Source organism: Gordionus sp. m RMFG-2023, chromosome 4 (genome assembly GCF_954871325.1).
Source record: "Gordionus sp. m RMFG-2023 chromosome 4, tfGorSpeb1-WG-v2, whole genome shotgun sequence".
In the NCBI taxonomy this organism is placed as follows: Eukaryota; Metazoa; Nematomorpha; class Gordioida; order Chordodea; family Parachordodidae; genus Gordionus; species Gordionus sp. m RMFG-2023.
In genome coordinates this window covers 16,090,642-16,108,851 of record NC_088778.1, presented here as the reverse complement: position 1 = coordinate 16,108,851, position 18,210 = coordinate 16,090,642, and the positions used below count along the sequence as shown (strand labels likewise).

The window sequence follows — 18,210 nt, the reverse complement described above, 5'->3', positions numbered from 1 at the left end:
CTTAGAGCCCGTTCTGACCTGAATAAGGAGCGGGCTGATCTATATAATTGATAATTACTTTTCATTTTCCTCGACCATATATATTTATTTATCCGATAATTTTAATATCGTTAAGTCTTCATTACAAGTTATGCATTTATCAAGCGATGGCCATAAATAAGATTGTCAAAATCTCTAATATTGTCTATTATATATAATATTTGAAAGGGTTAAATATTTGGAAAAGTTGCTTAAGTCTACCGGTAAATTAGGTCTACAATAATATTTATATTCTATTTAAAAAAAATAATAATTATTCCGGATAATTCGAATATTCAATTATTCAAATAAAACAAATTATTCAAATAATTCTTTATTCGTATTCAAACAAAACAAATAATTTCTTTTGTATTCGTTATTATTTAGTTTTTGAATAGGTTTATAGTATATTAATATTTTTTACTCAGAACTCTATTAAAAGAGGTTAATCCGAATAAAACGTTAGAAATTTCAAAAGTGTCAATCATAATTATTAAATTTATTTATACATGTGGTGTGGTATATAAAAAAATATAATTATTAAAATATATTTTAATATAAGTTTACAAAAAATTAGTTAAATAAATAAAAATTTAAAAAATATATATTAACAACATATTCATTGTAGTGTTGTAAAAAAACGACCTTAAAAATTAGCATGATGTTTATAAATGTTTATGTTGTAATTAAAAATCGAAGCCTAATATTTTATTTAAAAAAATGTTTTAAACAGTAAAATCATACTCATACATAACCAATAAAGATACTTTTGAAAAAAAATTTAAATATTCATGTCAGAACTCATATTATACAACTTGTAATGAAATTTATCATATAAAAATCTTAATCTTATTGTTATTGAGAACATAAATTTAATAATCCTGAGAACTAAAATATAACAATAGCGTATTTAATAATATTTTATAATTAATTAAACTTAATTATTTATGTCAGCTATTTATAAATGCTGGAATAAGATTTTTAAAAGGAAGATTTTGATTTAAATATAATATTATTTTTGGTTGCCAATTTCTGCAACTCTTTGATGCATTGTGGGCGACAAAAATGTTCATTTTTCTTCCAATCGATCAAGCAATTTTCGTTTTAATTTTTCGTTTTCATTGATAAGTGCTTTAATAAATTGAGATTCCTAATATTAAAAAATATAAGAGCTAAAAATAAACCGATTTAATAAACATGACAATAACATTCATAATTTTTTATTTTTTACATCACAAAGGAAATTTTTTTATGGATTTTAGAGTTTGAGGTCGAATATATACAATATTTTCCTTCCCTTTTATTTCAATTTAATTTTGCTCAAATTAAGGAGAATATTATATTTATAATAAATAATTAAATGTTTATAGAAGTTAAGCAATATAAAAATACTTTTTCGGATTTGATTTCTAATTTTTGGCATTTGTTTTTCAAATTTTGTATTATATTACTAGATTAAATAAAATAAAAAAGTAGCAATTTATAAATCAAAATAAAATATTAATAAAATTAAGTTACATTTTTTCATCACACAATAAATTACTAAAATTTATATCGTCGTATATTTCATTTGCGCGATCAAAGTTTGTGCCTTTACTTGACTTGGGATTATCTTCGCACACTATTTTTATTAAAATGTATAATATTTCATTGTAAGAAAATTTATTATATTCCAATGTTTCGAGAAATGGTATTACATGTTAAATCTAATAAAATTTTCCTTGATAAAATTCATTTGGCTTATAAAACCAATCATGATAAATCAGGCGCGTAACCAATGGGGGGGAGGGGATTTCCCATTGCAAATTTGACTGGTTTCATAAATACCATTTTTAGCTAATAAAAATTTTACCTCCCCCCTCCCCATCAAAATTTTACAAATATTTGAATATCCATTTTCCTACATACAACTTAATTTTTATAAATAAATTTTATTAAAATTTCCTTTCCTTACATTAACATTATTCAAAAATATTAATAAAATGGAAAAATTTTAGTCAAAGAGATTGAAATCAAACGGTAATTTATTTTAATATTATATATAATTATTTAATTAAATTCAAAATTATTAGTGAGTTAGAATTAATAAGTATTTTTAATTATTAATAAATATCTATTATTTTTTTAAATATTTTTCATTTTTACTTCCATTTTGTAGAACAGAATAGAAATACAAAAGTTAAATAAGGCTGAGCATGAAAATAAGTAATGTGTCGTCAAAAGCGATATCATTATTAAATTAAATTGATCAATAAGTTTATCATTGCTGCTAGTTGCATCAATAAATTATTTTCTTATAGCTCACTACTTTGTAGAAATTTACAAAAATCAAATTTAGATTTGGTTAAGGTTATTGATATGGCGGAAAATATATATGAACAGGTAAGATACAATAAGAATGAATGTAGATGAATATTTTCATAATATTTATCTCGACGTTGAATCGAAGGCTAAATTTTATGATATAACACTAATTAAACCTCGTCTAGCACCTAGGCAATTATTGAGATGTAAAATAAATATTGGCTCAACTGAAGAATATTATAAAATATCCATTTTCATCCCATTCTTAGATACCTTTTCATCGCAAATAAAAGTACGGTATTTAGATAAAAAACAAGTCTTTAGCAATCTTCAAGTTTTATTACCCAAAGATCCTTCTTCGTTTTCTAATGTCACTATTGGTAAAATAAGATATTTAGCAAAATTTTATTCCTATGATATAGATACTGAAATAAATTTAATCAGCGAATTCGAATTGTAGTTTAATTTAAATATTTACTACGTTTAGCTATTTTACCTGAGCATGCTATTGATGCTCTCAATCGGTGTAAAGAAACCTTGGCTCAATTTCATAATATTTTGAAATTGTTTTATATTCTTGCATGTTTGCCTATTACAACATGTACGAATGAAGACTTTTTCCAACTTGAGATGAAAACATATTTACGAAGTACTACTTCCGAATCTCGGCTAAATGGGTTGGCTCTGTTAAATATCCACAGAGATTTGGTTCCAACGACAAACGAAATTCTTGATGAATTGGCAACATTCCCATGAAAATTAAAAATCACATTATAATTATAGTATTTAATAAAATTTTTGTATAATATTATATTTGATAAGAAATTTAAAAAAACTTGTTTTTTAAATTATTTTCTAGTCAATATTTTATACACATTACTATTAGTATTTTCAATAAAAAATTATATTCTACTTATATTGTATGAGAATTTAGGCTGAGGGTAGTTTTTAAAACAAATTTTATAAAAAAAATGACATTAAACTTTATTTCAACTTTACATTTAAAAAAACTTTATTAAATATAATATACCTAACTTAAAATAATAAAAAATAGGCTTGTAATATCCATAAGCACGAATTAGTAACAAATAGTTAAAAATATAATTATTATTAAATTATGAATAATTTAATAGAATAGCTAAAACATAAAGGACGATAGCCAGGTAAAGGGGGTTTGGGAGCGAAGTCCCCAAAAAATCTCCCCCCCCCCATAAGAAAATCCTGGATACGCCACTGTGATAAATAATCTTTCTTCCTTATATTCTAAGTTCAAAGAATCTTAGTTTATATTTAAAACTAGCTTTGTGCTGATGGAAGCTGCTAATTCTTTTAATTCGCTTTTCTCTTGTATGCTGCTCCTTACTAGCATCTGATTATTCGACTCAACATCTTCATCTCTGCCTTTCAAAACTTGCACTCTTGTATTTTTCCTTATATAAGTCTCGGAACCATATAAAAATGTGAAATCATTGCTTGCATAACTAACTTTTTAATTTTGTCGTATGAGGATGCCTATATAGGCCAACCAAAGTCATTTGACCTATCCCACTTGCCTTATCATTTTTTTTATACCTTAACCCCAATCTGGTTGATGTATTTATTTATTATATTAGAAAAACGTGTTATGCCGTCAAATTTTCCTTTTCATAAAATTATTCCATTTATTATACTAATGTCATAATTAATTGTTAAAAAATAAATCCAGTTGAACAGGTTTTAATATGTCTTTTGTAGGTAATATCTCTCTGTATCATTTATTTAAACATCCTACTTTTAACACCTCTCTTATATTTAGAATTTCATATCTAATCAGGATTATATATTAAACCGATAAAAACGAAACATTTTAAAAAGTCACTAATCGATATATAATTCAGACGCTGCCTGAAAAGAAACCACAGCCCAGCAAGTAGAATGTAAAAAAATTGTATTTTCTGACTATGAGAATGATCACTGGTCGAAATAATTAGCCCGGATAACCATGTCGGTTTGATAGCATATTGAAATTTTCTCATTCAACTATTGTAAATTCTATTTATTAGAAAGGATCCATAAATAATAAACAAAAAATTAAGAGTTATTTAAGTTTTACTTCCGAGCCCTTTTGACTAATAAAAAATTTAACCCACCATTGATCAAGGTGGTATTCAAAAAATTTTATACATAAATTATTCATAGAGTAGAATGTAATAATTCATAAAATAAAAATACTATTTCTGAAATATTTTAAATCACAATTAATTTAACTTTTAATAGCATTAGTCGTAGTTTCAACCAAAGAATTCCAATCTTGCTCCTCCCAACTGACATTCTTTAGAACTGAGTTTGTGACGTCAATTTTGTGATTATATTGAGAAGTTACAGTTGAATCGGGTAATGGTTTTTTTGATAAGCTATATAATATATTCGTTTCAATTAATAATTTAAAAGAAGTCGCATTGAGTAATCGTGGTTGTAGCCAACATTCCTTGCTCAATTTTTTTTTATCTCTTGGTATTTATTTTTAAGTTAGGCTCAAAAATCTATATTAAACAGATATTTTATGTGTAATAAAAAAATAGCTTGGTCCTAATCATAAAAGAATATACCAATTATCGTTTTATTACAAAAAAAGAACCAATATTAATTTTAATTTTTAAGCCGTACATGATTTTCAAAATTTTTGGCTTAAATTACCTCAGGTACAATTAAACTTAAGCAAAAATTTTTATTGTTTAATCTATCATAGAATTCTTCTAATCCTTTCCAACTCGACTCAGCCATTTAACCCTAAAAACAAACTAAATTACTGTAGCCCCTCTCATCGTTACACAACCTTTATAACTTATACTCAAACTTACAACAAAGAAAAATGTAATTATTATCACAAAACATTTTATTACAATGGCTTTTGTAATAAACAAGCTGATTTATCCAAAGTGGGGGTCTCATCAAAATCAATCAATTTCCGAAGGTGTCCTTCCAAATTTAACAATCCAGATCCATTGGTAAAATCCCTCAAAGAGATTAATGATTTGTCGGGGAAGGTATTGTATCGTTGGTTATTGGTCATTTTGACCATTTTTTCACTTCCTATCGGTGTAAGCTTTTTATTGTTGTTATTATTGCAATTTAAAGAGCTGTATTCGGAACTAATGATGCAAGAGTCCATAGAATTTCTATGACCTAAATTATTAAGGTTAGGTACAGCAAATGATGGGTGTGGGCAAATACTAGAGATGCATTTTTGCAAAGGTGAATGTTTTATTGGTTTAAAGGCTGTTGATAATGGAGTATCTGCTGGAAATTTTTTTATGGGAATGTAAAATTTTATACACAAATTATATGCATATATTCTTTCTATTTAATCGTTATAATTTAGTATATAAATTGATCATTCATAAAATAATCCTTTCAAAATAACCCACCCCAAAGATGTCTCAAATACTATAATTGAAAATTGACAGCAATTACATCAGTTAATAATATTTATATTTGATAATTTACTCGATTATTCATTAGTTGTGTTATGAGTTAAATATTAACTATGCCATATTTAACCATAGATTGATAATTAACGATATATTAATGGGACTTTTATGATCTACTGGATTTGAATTTATATGGCTAAAGAAATATCATGGTTAATCACTTATTATAATAATTTTGCTTGTGATATCAATATTAGAATTAGATTATTATTTTTGTTATATATAGCTGAAATGAAGCAAACAATAAATAAAACAGTTAAGCGGTTTGTAAACCTATTAATTTTAACTTGAAGATTTAATGTAATTTGCAGATCTAATGAAAATTATCCTCTCGCATGAACATTACTCAAAAATCTTAAATTCTACTTTCAATTACCATATTTTTTTATTTTATTTTGATCTTAAAAATTTCAATTATTCCGTCATATCAGTTTTGAGACAAACTAAAAACAATTGATAAATATTTTAATATCACCTTTCATTTAAAATAATATTGATCAAAAATATGAAAATAAATCAAGTTAATTTAATTATAAATTATAAAAAAAAATTAAATATTTTACTAAATATTACATGAAAATGGTATTAGTTAATCAAACAATTGATCAAAAAATTATTTGACTTGAAAATCGGTTTAAGAATTACCATATTAATAAAATTGCTATATATATAAGACAACAATTGTCATAATAATTAAACATTTTTTTAATAAATATTTTTAAAATACGCGTTTTAAGAGTTTAAAAGAAAGGTTTTTTGCATTTTTATTATTTGGATCGTCACTCCCAAACAAACATGGTTATAATATAATACAAATAAAATCGATGTTTTTAGTAATATCTTTGCCTCAGCCGCTATAGATATTGATTGTGAAATTACTTTATATACCTATAATACATAAACGAACTATTCGTTATTAGATCAGATTCAATTCGTATTTTACGAATATGAATAACAAAATTATTGCGAATAAGGAAAATATATTATTTGTTCAATAATTTTTTATCCATTATTCGATCGAATTATTCGTATAATTTATTTTTTTTCATATTATTCAAAATTTATTATATATATATTAATTATTGGTAAATATTAAAACTTATTTTAAATATTAAAACTTATTTTAAAAATTTAAAATTATTTGTTAATACTTTTTTCAAAAAGGTAATGCCGTTAGTAATAATGTTACTTTACAGCACTACATATATATAAATTATATTATTTTTAGCCTTAATGATGGTCAACATTGCAGATATGCAACAGTTAAGATTTTCTATTTATATTGTTTTTTCGAGCGAATTTTTATATTCTTAGTTAAACTATAAAAATAATATTTAAAAATATTTTTTCATAGGCTGGAAAAAGTGTGATGTTTCTGTAACTTAATTTGTTATTTATTAGTCATATTTTATAATAAAATTAAGAAATTCATTCCACTAATTTTCTCTACTTCTAATTTTTCTATTTTTTTTTAATGGGTCAATTAAAAAATATAACATGATTAATCGAAAAAGAAAAATTATAAAAACCGAAACTAACCGATATGAATTTCCAAACCGGAACGAACTGCGATATAAATTTGTTTCAAATAACCGGAAAGGACTAAAATGATTATAAAATTTAAAACTAAGAACAGAAATGAAACTGTAATGGTTTGACATTCTGCATTCTATGATGTACTATGCACGATATATTTATATGAAAATTAATTATTACATTTATCAAATTTGAGGGTAACTGGATCAATTGCTAGATTTTCATATGCATCTGGAATGTTTTGATTTCTATCATTATAAACATTTATAATAAATTTTTTATATATTTCATTTACTGAATTGTTATTGAGTTTTGACTTAGATTGTCCATCATATAACCTGCATCTTCAAAATTTAACCTTATACATCTGGAATGCAAAGGGGATAAATTACACGTTAAATTTTGGCATGACCTATTTGTTAATTAAAATTATATATTTTAGATAAATATTAAATATTTATTCCAAAAAAATATATTTTGTAAGTTCAACGATATCCAAAAAGAAAAAAGGAAACAATTTCGATTATTCTTATATTATATCTACCTTTAAAAAGATTGCGATATAGACCCTGAGAGGATGGGGTGGGGAAAATGAGTAAAGTACTCAAATTTAAGTGACATTGTTGGAAGGGGAGGGACAAAAGTCAGCATTCCTAAGGTATTATTTCCATTTAGGCAAAACGTTTCCATATATACAATAGAGAAATGATTAAATTTTAATTAAAGGCCGAGAACCCCGACCTTGGAGATTTAGTTAGCCTGAACAGTTCATTGAATGTAGGGTTCGATATTTTTATTTTTTCATTTTAATTATTGAAAACATTTTTTCGGAGTCATTCTTATTATATTATGCAGGGCATACCTACAGTTAGCCATTAATGATTCCTTAAAACAAATTATGCAAGAACGATTTTTGAGAGGTGATAAAATTTTGCTCAAAATTTTAGTGATTTTTAAAATTCTTCATTTTTTTATCCAAAATTTTGGGTGTTAAAAATTTCAAATGTGCTATTTTTGCACCCTGTAAAAAAATTTGATGAACTTTTCACTGTTTAAATTAATATCACGTAATAAATGTAGGTGTAACAAAAATTAAATCATTTGCTATGACTCAATCATATCTGGATTACGATTAGATAAAATTATTTGGAACGCATTATGTGGTGTAATTTTTTTATAAAAAAAAATTATCAACACAAAACATAGCCTTTCAAATTTAAGTATTATTAAGGATAAGAATTTATTTTCATCAAAGTGGAGTAAAAATTATACCAAGCAAAATATAAAAAATAAGGATATTCTAAGGGGGTACGATTTAAATATTCGATTATATAAGTTATGTGGTGATTCGTTATTAAATAATAAAATATAGCGATTATTCACATAAAACTCACTTTATCGCGGTACCATCTGCTAAAGGAGGTATAGCTACTATTTTTATTATCTTCATCTTTTTAAGCAAGTTTAGTATTCTGTTTAATTTCATTGTAACTACGAACTTGTCACAAATCTTTAAAATTTAACAAATAGTCATCATTAATTTATAATCCGTTACAGAACATTAAATGAAAATATGTAATATTAATTTAATTCATTTTAAACAAATTAATATAATGATATAACTTCAACAATTCTGAACCCTTTACGCAGCCCCATATTCCATGCTAGACCGCCCATTTCTATATCCGTAATGTAGCCGCCTTTCTCGATATAAAAACCTAATTGAGATTCCTTGTTATCCTTTTGTATCTCAAAAAAAGAGACCTAAAATATAACAAATTTCTTTTATTCAAAATTTTATATAACATAATAAAAATTATATAACTTTGATTATTCCATAAACATTCATAAATCATGATTAAAATTTTTATAAACTTTGAACGTGGAAATTTTATAAATTCATAATTAAACATCGATAATCGAAAATAATGATTAGATTTATTATTAAATTTTATAGAATTTTAAACATAAATCACTGGTTGTAAGATAATACCCAACTGTAATGTTTGGTTAATTTAAATTTTAAAAAATCGATTTTTTTTATTTAAAAAGTCAATTTTAAATACATTAAAGGTTTTTATATCAAATAACTAGAAAAAACTAAAACTAAAGGTAAAAAAATTTAAGATTAAATGATGATCAAATATTCAAGTATCTAGGATTTTTAAATTGAATAGGGTTTTCTGGAAGCCTATAATTTAATTGGTTAATAGTGTTATATCATGATTTTATATAATTAAAATATGTTGCGTATTTTTTTAGTTTGGCAGCCATCTAACTAAAAAAATTTATTTAAATATTAAAGATTCCCGAATGTAAAATCAAAATGTCACAAGGAGAAGTCTTGAAGAAAAAAATGGTTAATTAATATAACTGAATCAGAGTTCATCCACTCAAATTCTAACAGGCTAACATTCGGATCAGGGGTAACTTTATTTATAGTTTTCAGTTACAAATGAAAAACTCGTTTTAATGAAGATCTATTTGTCGGTAATGAAAAAATCATTATTTAAATTACAGCTAGTGGGTCAGGGAGTTGAAAGATATCAAGCGAACAGGGGAAATCTTTTTCCGAAAATTTGTCCGTTCTCGTAAATATCATTTTAAACTAATTCTCCCTACAAAACAAGAATCTGAAAAATTAGTAAAAGTTATAATTATTTTTTAAAATAACGACTATAATTCAAAATTTTTAGAAAATAAGCCTTTTTACATAAAAAAAGTGAAAACCCAAAATTATTTTTATAATCTAATACAGCCTAATTAGACCTACAAATCTCCAATAAATTTTATGAGGGGGGGGGCGCCCTAATACCCCTTAACAATGACTAGGCTAATGGCTTCATCATTGCTAATAGAATTTTTAAATCTTTCCCAAGTGCAGCCCTAGATAAAATTAAGTATTTCTCATTCTCCTAAAATAGATTTATTATAAAATATTTTACAAAAAATTTCTCTTTACTCTGTCACATAAATAAGATTTTATGGATTTATTAATATAATATTAAAACAAATTTTTATATTAATAACATCTATAATCTTTTCATTCGAATAAAAACAAATACTTAAGCAATATTAATAAATTTAGCTTAAATGATAAATTTCTTGACTTTTATTACTCAATCTTTGACGCTTTTGATGATAAAATATAAAAGGTAAAAGGATGCTCATTTCTATCATAAGAAAGGGCCATATTTTTTAGTTTCCACAAGATTTATATATTTTATTTATTTAATTATGCATATCTTTGTTGGGTGTGCAATAAAAACAAGATGTGTGTTATTTAAATGGGGGAAGGGGGAGGGGTGAACCGAAATTAATATGTACTTGAAATTTTACAAGATATTTATTAACTAAGGAATAATGAACAAATAGCAAAATATTTAAAAAGATTCAGGATATGGCTGATATATTTGGAATTAAAATTCCCAGGATAGCTTTTAGACAAAATTGTCGGTCGTTTCCTACGACCGACATTGAAAGGTATTATCAACTTTATAATTGACACTTTTTATTTCAATCAAAAGAAAGGTTTTAAAAAATTATATTATGAAACACATTTTTTTATCAAATAAATCTGAACTTCCTATATAAAGATTTCATCATTTAGCATATTGAAAATAATAAACATTCATAGTAAAACTCACTTGTTTTCCAAGGGATATCTGTTTTAATCTTTGAGATATATGACCAATATTTATAACTTTTTCGTCATAATAAACAACAACAGAGTTGCCTTCGTTAAAGTATATTGTGAGGCTTAAAAATAATAAATATAAAGAAAACACATAATATTTTTTATCTTTTTGAAAAAATAATATTGTGTAAATTGAAAATAGTTAAAAAATTCATAGAAAATAACAAATATTAACAATAGAGCCCTATATAATTTTGGAACCTATAAATTAAAAATTAGAGACTGCAAATCGTAACGGCCTTAAGAAATATCTAAAAAGTTGGGCCTGGTAAAAAATACAATTGATCATTTTGCCTCTTATTTAATTATAATAAAATAATAATTGGAGTATTAAAATTAATTTTTTTTAGGGAGTAGAACGTTATAAAATAAATATTGTCTTTTATATTGACTAAAGTGAATTTTAAAATAAATAATATTAAATCCATAATCGGAATATTCTCAGGGATTTAGGAGAAAGCAATTTTAAAATTTTTAATTTTATTAGTACATCGCCCTAGTTTTAGGGCTGGGAACCAATAGTAAAAACCCAATATTAACAAAATATTGTATTGGTATTGGGTCTAAAATATTGGTATTGGTTTAAACAATATTTTCTATTTCTTGTATTGGTATTGCTATTGGTTTATATTGGTATTGGTTTAAATTCAAATTACCAATTAAAAGAATAGAAATAGTGATTATAAAACCTTTAATTTCTAATTTTAAATAAAGATGGGAAAAAAAATCATGATACCATAAAAACAGGGCTAAGAACCAACTCTCAAAATTTTACTGAATTCAAATTCTTTTTTTAAACTAGGAATTTATTAGGTGATGTGAATATAAAAAATTTTGATTTAATCATGTATTTTTTGTATCAACAATAATAAACGTATTGATTTTGAACCATTTTATTTATCACAAAGAACATAGTAAAATAAGTAAACTAAAAATGTAACATAACTGTCTATTTATACAAAATATAATGCAAAAGAATGATATAATTTTAATATAAGAAGAGGAAATAATTTTATGTATTTAAGAAGAATCTTGCATGCGAATCCAACTTTTTAGGCACAGGCAAGCTTGTATAGTATGCTCATCTAGTGAACAACGTTGGTCTGTTATAACATACCGTCCTTCTGAAAATGCCCTTTCAGAGCTAGATGAGGTGGCCGGAATTGTTAGATAATCTCTGGCAGTTTTTGATAATACTGGATATCTATTTTTATTTAATTTCCACCAATCTAATGGATTTGTATCATTGGAAATTGTGGCTTCATCTACGTATTTACTATTTCTAAGTTGACATTATTATGAGGTTTCACCTGATAAATTTTGTCATAAAAGGATAATTTTTTGTTATTTTGTGCTTCATTTGTAAGTTCCGCTGAATTGTTATTATTTATTTTATAAATATTGTATTCATTAGTAAGATATCCAATAAGAGTTTCCATATTATTATGCTTTAATAAATGACTTGATAGTTTAAATCTTGGGTCAATCATTGTTGAAATAATAAAGAGGTGTTTATTATAATTATAGTATTTATTAAGTTTTGTTAAGGCAGCTAAAGAAGCTGTCTTTAAAATAGCATTAGGATTATTATTATAACTCTCCACATGCTCAAAAATACTGAAATATAAAGGAATAATTGTTGAAATTGTTGGAGTATTAGCACATGAGGCCATCTCTGTAGCAAAATTAAATGGTTCCAGAAATTCTCGGTATATTTCTATATTATTCCAGGCTAAGGCACTAATATAGTTTTCTTGATTGGTATTTTGTAAATGATTGGTATATGTTGTCAAATAGGGTTTGAGCAATATTGCTCTTTCAAGCATTTGGTATGTTGAATTCCAACGTGTTGGTATATCCAAAATTGGGTGAGAAAATTTTAAGTGTGGATTTTTTCAAGATATATTTTTTCGAGTTTATTAAATTTAGATATAGAAAGTTTAAAAATTTTTAAAAAATTTCTTATTTTTTTTAAAGTTGTATTTAAGGGTTCCAATGCAGCCATGACAGCCAAATGTATATTATGGCAAAAGCATTAGCACACATTATCAAAATTATCTTTTTGTTTTAAAATTTTTAGAAATGCTAAATTATTACTTGCATTGTCTAATGTAATGCAAAAAAAATCAATTTCAAATTTTACTTTTAATACAGAATTTTAAAAGGAATAAAATCTAATAAATGATTATTTAATTTAAAATCATTATCAATATAATGAATTGTTATGCCCATAAAGGGTATTTTATTTGGGTAGGACCAAATGTCCATTGTTAAGGAAAATTTAGATGTAATGTTAGAAAGTACAGATTTTAAATTGATAAAGAACTATGATAAAGTTTCATAATTTCTATTTTTAGTGTTTTTCTAGAAACTAATGTTAGTGAAGGGTTACAATATGCTATTAAATTTTTAAAAGTGATATACTCAACTTTTAAATTAGCTTTATTATTTATATTATTAAGTAAAAATGATTTTATTGTCTTAATTATTTATATTATTAAGTAAAAATGATTTTATTGTCTTAATTTTTTTTACTGCCAATATTTATTTGCTCACATTTCTTATATAATGTTGGGTGGATGGATTTAAGATGTGTCCATAATCCCGAGGTTCCAAAATTGGGAAGTGATATTTTTTTTTACATTTATTACAAATTGCCTTTTTTTTATTATCACAAGTAGTATAAAATTCCCAGATTTTTGCTGAATTTCGTCTTTTATTAGATATTGATAATTCTTCTTGTTTTTTATCGCTATTATTATTAGTACCAACAGCATCTATATTTATTAACTCTATTTGGTCTTCATTTATTATAATATCCTAAATAAATAGATAAAATTGATAGATATCATGTAAAAAATTTACTTCCATAATAAAAATAAACTATAATTATAAATAACAGAAATATTGATACAGTAGTATTTGGAAGAAATAACAGATGTAATCAGTTTTTGCAATGAAAGTAAAAAAAATATCACGATTCCACGATAAACCCAAATAATTATGTTATTTTTAATATTGGTATTGGTTAAAATTGTATTTAAACAATATATCAAAACCAATATATTTAGGTAATTGGTATTGGTTGTAAAAGCAATACCAATATTTAAATATATATTGGTTTATATTGGTATTGGTATTGTAAACCAATATTATATTGGTATTGGTCCCACCCCTACCTAGTTTCAACTCCATAAATGTGTTAATTTATTATTTTCAATTAAAAATAAAGGGCTGGCTCGGGTTTAGGCTTAAATAAATTAATAGAATCCTGCTCACAACAAAAAAATTAAATTTGCAGGGCTCTAGTTAATACACCAAAAAGTTTAAATACCTATTAAAAAATATCAGAATTTAAAAAAAAGATACTTTCTTATGCCCATTTCAAACTAAGCAAATTTATCCTTATTTCGCCTGTCAAAATAAACATAAAAATTTGTTAAGTCTACAAATTACATTGAATTCATAGATGCTGCGATTTCACAAAGAACATTCTTATTCATTTCGCTTAGTTTAAGATGGGCCTTAGAAAAATCATTACTTTAAATCATTCCTAACCTACAATCTTCGAGAAGAATTTTCCAACCAATTATGCTACACGTTGGTATTGCAAATACTATCCTAGGATGCTCGATATTTAGTAAACTATTGGAGTCAGTGTTATCTTCATAATTCTCAAAAACATTGCAAGTTATACGATTATTTTGATTAAATGCATCAATGTGAACCTCTAACAGGCAGCACACGTCATTGGATAGAGCCATCAAATGGGTTACCGATCCCTGCTTTTGGACCCTATTATCCCCTTCGCTATTAACCCTATTATTACTTTTATTCACGAAATGATAATTTTCATTGTTTCGATCTGCCGTAATTTCGCTAACTTTTTTGACATTGTTATTCTTCTTTAGGCAATAATTCTTAACCCCCTTTAGAGGCCAGTAAAGAGCTCCAGATGAAACAAGATAAGGTTTCAACTGTTGAGGGAATTTGTTATTATTAATCATAAATTTGATATCACGCTTCTTTATAACAGCGGAACCCATAAGTGAGAGTTTGTCTAAGTAAATATGAAAAAGTAAATTAAATTTTAATTATATCATGTGCTGGGGTTTATTTCAAGCCATAATGGTTGACTAGTTATATAATAATATATTATACTATATATATCGTAGTATTTCCATCCGCTATATAATATAAGAAAAGGTATATGCCGAGTGGCGCAAAAAAACGCCACATTTTAAAATCCTTATAGTAAAAAGGTTAGTTTTTTATATTTAATATTTGTATGAAGCATCCTCAATTTTTTTAAAAATTTTATAGTAATTAACAAAAAATAACTAAAAACCGCCAAAGAAAATTTTTGTCAAAACAAGCGATGGGTTCCCATTGTATTGAAATATGGCCAAACGCTCACCCTTTTTCAAAAAATTTCCTACGTCATAAATTATAACACAAAATATTTTGGTTATCAAACAAATCTGATTTTGTCGCAGTTTCATACTGCGAATAATATTTTTTTAATGAACGTCAATCAATATATATTTGTTTTTTAATTTATTTTTAAAATAAAATTATATTATTGGTTGTGTGAGTTATTGGTAGGTATGTTGGGTCATGACAGTGTTGCTCGTGACCCAGGATCAGAATTATTCGGAGTGATGTGGATTTATCTAAATAAACAGGTAAGTAAATATTTTTACATATATATTAATTTAATTTTCTTTAAAATTATAATTAAGGGTAAATAATAGCGCAATGTACTGATTGAGGCCAGTTAATAAATAGGTTTTGAATTGTTAGTATACGGATTTTTGTATTTTAATATTTTAAAAGTAATGATAAGGTTGGTAGATAATTTAAGAATAAATTTTTCAAAGACAAATATATGGAAAATACTTTAAAAAAATATATTTAATATTCAACAACATATATTTATTTAAGGGGGTTATTGAGGTAACATAAAGAAATTAAGAAGGTTGGTATATATATTTATGATTAAATTAATTAAAAAGACAATTATTATTGTTAAATGAATTTTAACCTTATTTTAAAGAAGGTTGTAAGCAAGTAAATTTAATATCATAAAAATGAACTAAAAATAAAACAAAGAAATTTAAATACAATATTTGGATATAAATAATGTATCAATTTAAATGAAAAAATATTAATAGAATTAAATTAGATGAATTTAAAATTAAAATTTATTAATTAACATATGTTATATTAGAAATTTTTATGAATTTAGAAATGATAAAGTAAAGTTAATGTTGAATTTGATAAAAAAAAATATAAGGAAAATTTGGTTCCATTTGAAAGAAGAGGAGTGAAATTCAATAAGTATGTTTATTTGTAAAAAAAATTTTTTTTTAGTTGTTTTAAAATACTGAGCAACTTAAACGACAAGATAGTAAAGTATGGGTTTAAAAGGTTTTCAATTGTCTTAATTGAGCGAATTAAAATAAGTGATAACATGGGTTTAAAAGAGTTTATTTTAGAATTTGATGATATATAAGTGAGTTATATATTATTGTGATCAAATTTTTTGGAACCACTTGATATGGTTGGGGTAATAATAATTTGTGTACCATTGGATATGGTTGGGGTAATAATAATTTTTGCACCATTGAACATGGTTGGGGTAGTAATAATTTCTGAATCAGTTTCCCAAAAATATTGAATCGGGCCGATACCTGATTGACCGAAACGTATTTGATAGGTCAAATATGGTCAAATACGGTCAAATGTAGTCAAATTCAAATATATGTTTTTTTAAGTTAATATTAACTTTATTTTGAATATAATAGTAAAATGAATCTAAAATATTAATTTTTTAAATTCATTGTCATTCAATAACTAACGTGTAGCTATCTGTAGCAGAGTTTTGTTCTGATTCATATTCAATATTATCATTTTCTTTAATATTTTTTAATCAATTTTCCTGATGTCTTAGATCTTCAATCGATTTCTATTAGAATATTAACCCAAATCGACCTATTTCTTTCTAAAGAAGAAGTAGAACTTAGTCTTGATGGGCAGGGTAGACAAAGTTTAATCTATTAACTACAGGTCGGAATTCATTGTATCTGGAAATTACTAATTTCCACATAATTTGCTATATTAAACATGCTGTTTTTGCTTCTGAAATTAATTATATCACTTAAAATATTTTGGTCATCACTTCCTTGTAAAATAGCTAATTCTTGAATTATATCACATACTTCATTAATTTCACTACTAATGAGTTCTCCTCTTGATATTGTGGACATAAAAAATAAGCAAACATTTTTTTCCTTTTAAACATATTTTTAATTTATTTTTCCTTTAATTTTTTTAGAGTATTTGACAGTATTTGACCGGTCAAATACTCCTCCGGTCAATAGACCGGTCAATTGACTGAATTTGACTGGTCAATTGACCGACTTGCCAACCCTGGTAAAAACCGATCCGATTTTTTTTTGTTATTTTATTTATTTTACATTAATAATATTTTCTAAATAATATTTTTTTCACAACACCCCTTAAATTTTATTTATTTTTTTAAATAGATTTATATTTTAAAAGTATTTTTATAAAAATAGAAAGGAACACCCAAAGTTTTATTTATTTTAAATCTTTTTAAATAATAACGCCAATTTTATTATTTATACTTTAAATAAAAAAATTTTTTTAAATATGATATCTGAATTATGGAAATATTTTACATAAGACAAAAATTAATTTCAAGGGGAGGAATAATGATAAATTCATTTAATACTACCAATATCTGTAAACTTATTTAAATTATTGTAGAAATAAAAAAATTAAATTATGCATAATTCGATTTTTTGTATAAAAAATATTAATTTCTTAATTACATTTGGTTCAAAGGGGGGTGGTGAAAAATCAATATAAATATCGGATCGGTATCAGATTTTTGAACCAATATCGGATCGGATCGGTGAAAAATGGATCTTAATATTAAATTTTGGATTATAATTAGCATTAATAAATATTTTTTGAAATAAAATGTTTAAAAAAAGGATTGTGATAATATAGATATTTTTTTTGGAAATTTTAAAAGGTGTGGATTCATAAGATATATCAATTGGTAGTTTGAAAAGTAAATTTGTACTTAGCTCGTTTTTCTTTTTACGATTCATTAAATATTTCTGTCTAATTTCGGCAGGTTCGTATTGTAAGGTT

At 24.6% G+C, this 18,210-nt stretch overlaps 1 protein-coding gene across 5 annotated transcripts in view; it reads right to left on the bottom strand.

Annotated features, from left to right (window-relative positions):
- Positions 1-498: 498 nt before the first annotated feature.
- The window catches only part of LOC135928988 (uncharacterized), a 52,932-nt gene continuing 35,220 nt past the window's right edge, over positions 499-18,210 (bottom strand). For 2 of the 5 annotated variants that reach the window (XM_065465468.1, XM_065465470.1), the window contains exons 11-22: positions 14,584-15,085; positions 10,976-11,087; positions 8,952-9,092; positions 8,723-8,838; positions 7,624-7,740; positions 7,509-7,576; positions 7,332-7,394; positions 5,205-5,601; positions 4,570-4,715; positions 1,537-1,639; positions 1,411-1,468; positions 499-1,168 (exon numbers count right to left, since the gene is read on the bottom strand). In XM_065465468.1, coding sequence (XP_065321540.1) covers positions 1,088-1,168; positions 1,411-1,468; positions 1,537-1,639; positions 4,570-4,715; positions 5,205-5,601; positions 7,332-7,394; positions 7,509-7,576; positions 7,624-7,740; positions 8,723-8,838; positions 8,952-9,092; positions 10,976-11,087; positions 14,584-15,085 — 1,904 coding nt within the window. In that variant the 3' untranslated portion in view covers positions 499-1,087. The remainder of the gene's footprint in view (positions 1,169-1,410; positions 1,469-1,536; positions 1,640-4,569; positions 4,716-5,204; positions 5,602-7,331; positions 7,395-7,508; positions 7,577-7,623; positions 7,741-8,722; positions 8,839-8,951; positions 9,093-10,975; positions 11,088-14,583; positions 15,086-18,210) is intronic. The other 3 variants (XM_065465469.1, XM_065465471.1, XM_065465472.1) reach the window with 3 other exon arrangements.